The following is a 2,245-nucleotide window of genomic DNA, read 5'->3' as shown; positions in this document are numbered from 1 at the left end:
CCATGGTCTCCTCCCAGTTAGCTTCTTGATCTCTAGCTTCTTCCTTATCAATGTCTTGTTCTTCAGCTGCTATTCCAGTTGGTCTCTCAGGGCAAGTTCTACTATTATGTCCAGCCTTGCAGAGAGACAATGAATAAAGTAAATCAGCATTCATCAAATTCAGATTTAGTTAAATATTATGTAAGTAGATACTAATTAAAGATTTTGTTTGACTGACTCTCTTGCAGGTTTGACATGTTATCTAGCCATATCTTCTCTTGGCATTATATTGGCTCCCAGAACTTTGCTCAGTGTTGTCCTTTTACCTCTTCTTTGTAGGTCTGCCAATAGGCCTCTTGTATGTAGGAGGCAGACAAGGCAACCCTTCATGATGCTCCCAATACTCTTGACTTGGTATGCTGTTAATGTGAAACTGGTAAGTCCTGTTGTATGCCTCAATGGTGAGCTTGTGACGAACATAGTCTTCAGGCTTCTCATTCTTTCTCTGGATTGCTGCAATCCCATGACAGCATGGTAGTCCAGTCAGCTTCCATTTTCTGCATGAACATGTTCTCTCTCATGTATTCACTCTCACTCTATGTTGCCACTTTCTAACTTCAAATTGGTTGTGCTCATCATCACCACACCATTGTGCTTCCCAGTAGTTAGCTTGTGTTTTCTCCTTCTCTAATCTACTGGCTTGTATACGGGCTATTTGTCCAGTGTAAGCCACAGTGCGTCCTTGTGAGTTGCCATCATTTTCATGATATAGAACCTGAGCTCCTCAAGCATTGTCAAAATGCTTTTCCCCGCAAACCCACAATTGTTGAATTAAATAATTCACAGTTATTGCTTGTCAAACTATCTACCTTCGGCCACTCAGGAATCCTTGATCTCGACCACTGTTCTTGCTCAAATTTGGACAAATACTCCCACGCTTGTTTATTGATCTATTTCACATTAGCCATTGCATCATTGAACTCTTGATCAGTAGTTGCTTTTGCACATTGCCAGAATGCTCCCTTAAGTTCCTTATACTTTCAGCTCTTGTTCAGGTTTCTCCACATATGCATACAACAAAATCTGTTCTTGACACCCGGCATCACGTCCTGTAATGCTGGTATCAATCCCTGTATTGAAGGGTAGCCTCAGTAATTAGAAGATATTGATGCAGTAACTTAAAGAAGAATATAAGAAAACAAGTGAGTGGTTAAAGTGCATATCACCTTCTGCTGGTCGGACATAAAAACCCAGGCATTCTCATTGTAGTCCCCTATGTCAATATGTAACTCCTCAAGAAAGAATCTCCAATTTTTCCGAGTTTCTGCATCCACAACCCCATATGCAATTGGAAAAAGCTGGTTGTTCACGTCTTGACCAATGGCTATTAGTAATTGCCCTCCAAAGTAACCTTTCAGAAAGGTCCCATCCAACACTATAAAGGGTCTACACCCTGCTTTAAATCCATTTGTGCAAGCAGCCAAACAAATGTACAAGTTCCTAAACCTAGGCAACCCTTCCGGCTGTGGAGTAGTCCCCATGTTGGCTATTGACCCAGGATTAACCTTCATGATTTCGTTCATATAGTCTCTAAGCCTTAGGTATTGATCCTTCTCTGTTCCTTCAATAACATCTTTGGCCTCGTTCATAGCCCTATACATCATCCTCTCATTAACCGAAATATCATACTCCACCTTAAACCACTCCTGTGCCTCCCTCTGTAACAGGTTGGGATAGATTCTGAGCTTCGGCACAGCTCCTCCGCAACCCAAGCACATATGACTGACTTACTCTTGTTGCTTCTCGGACACGTATGTTCATCCACAAATGTCTTAATCTGAAACGAGGCTGGATAGTTGGTCCTGGCACAGTAACACAACCAAGAACAGTCGGGGTCATAGCAAATCACCCTGCACCGCTTCTGTAGGGTTGGTTGAACCTCTAAAACTTGGAGGATGAACCTTGAGAAAAGTAGCCAAGGTCATCGGAGCACCTCCCATGTTATCACCATTCCCTTCCGTATTATCGTTTCCGTTTCCATCGCCGTTTCCGTTCCCAGCCGGTTGGCCAATCCTCTGCACAGCTTGCAAAGTCGCAGCAGCATTTGCCTCTATGGTGTTTGCAAGATTAGCCATTACCGCCATGAACTCGGCATGATTATCGGCCGGTTGCTCGTTCTTACCCTTTCCTTGTGAACGTGTACGACCTCGTCCGCGAGTGGCCATTAGGGTTCCTGTCTACACCAATCAATCGATATCAAGGTGAT

The 2,245-nt window shown here is 43.3% G+C and overlaps 1 protein-coding gene across 1 annotated transcript; it reads right to left on the bottom strand.

Moving 5' to 3' along the window:
- Positions 1 to 301: 301 nt before the first annotated feature.
- LOC140180189 (uncharacterized) lies at positions 302 to 1,757 on the bottom strand. Its single transcript, XM_072220616.1, has 3 exons — positions 1,206 to 1,757; positions 1,055 to 1,109; positions 302 to 492 (listed from the first exon to the last, which is right to left on the bottom strand). Exons 1-3 carry the CDS (start codon positions 1,755 to 1,757, stop codon positions 302 to 304), a joined length of 798 nt encoding a protein of 265 aa, XP_072076717.1.
- Positions 1,758 to 2,245: the final 488 nt, after the last annotated feature.

Source organism: Arachis hypogaea, chromosome 16 (assembly GCF_003086295.3).
Source record: "Arachis hypogaea cultivar Tifrunner chromosome 16, arahy.Tifrunner.gnm2.J5K5, whole genome shotgun sequence".
NCBI lineage: Eukaryota > Viridiplantae > Streptophyta > Magnoliopsida > Fabales > Fabaceae > Arachis > Arachis hypogaea.
The sequence above is the reverse complement of the archived record's forward strand: the minus strand, read 5'-3'. Positions and strand labels throughout refer to the sequence as shown.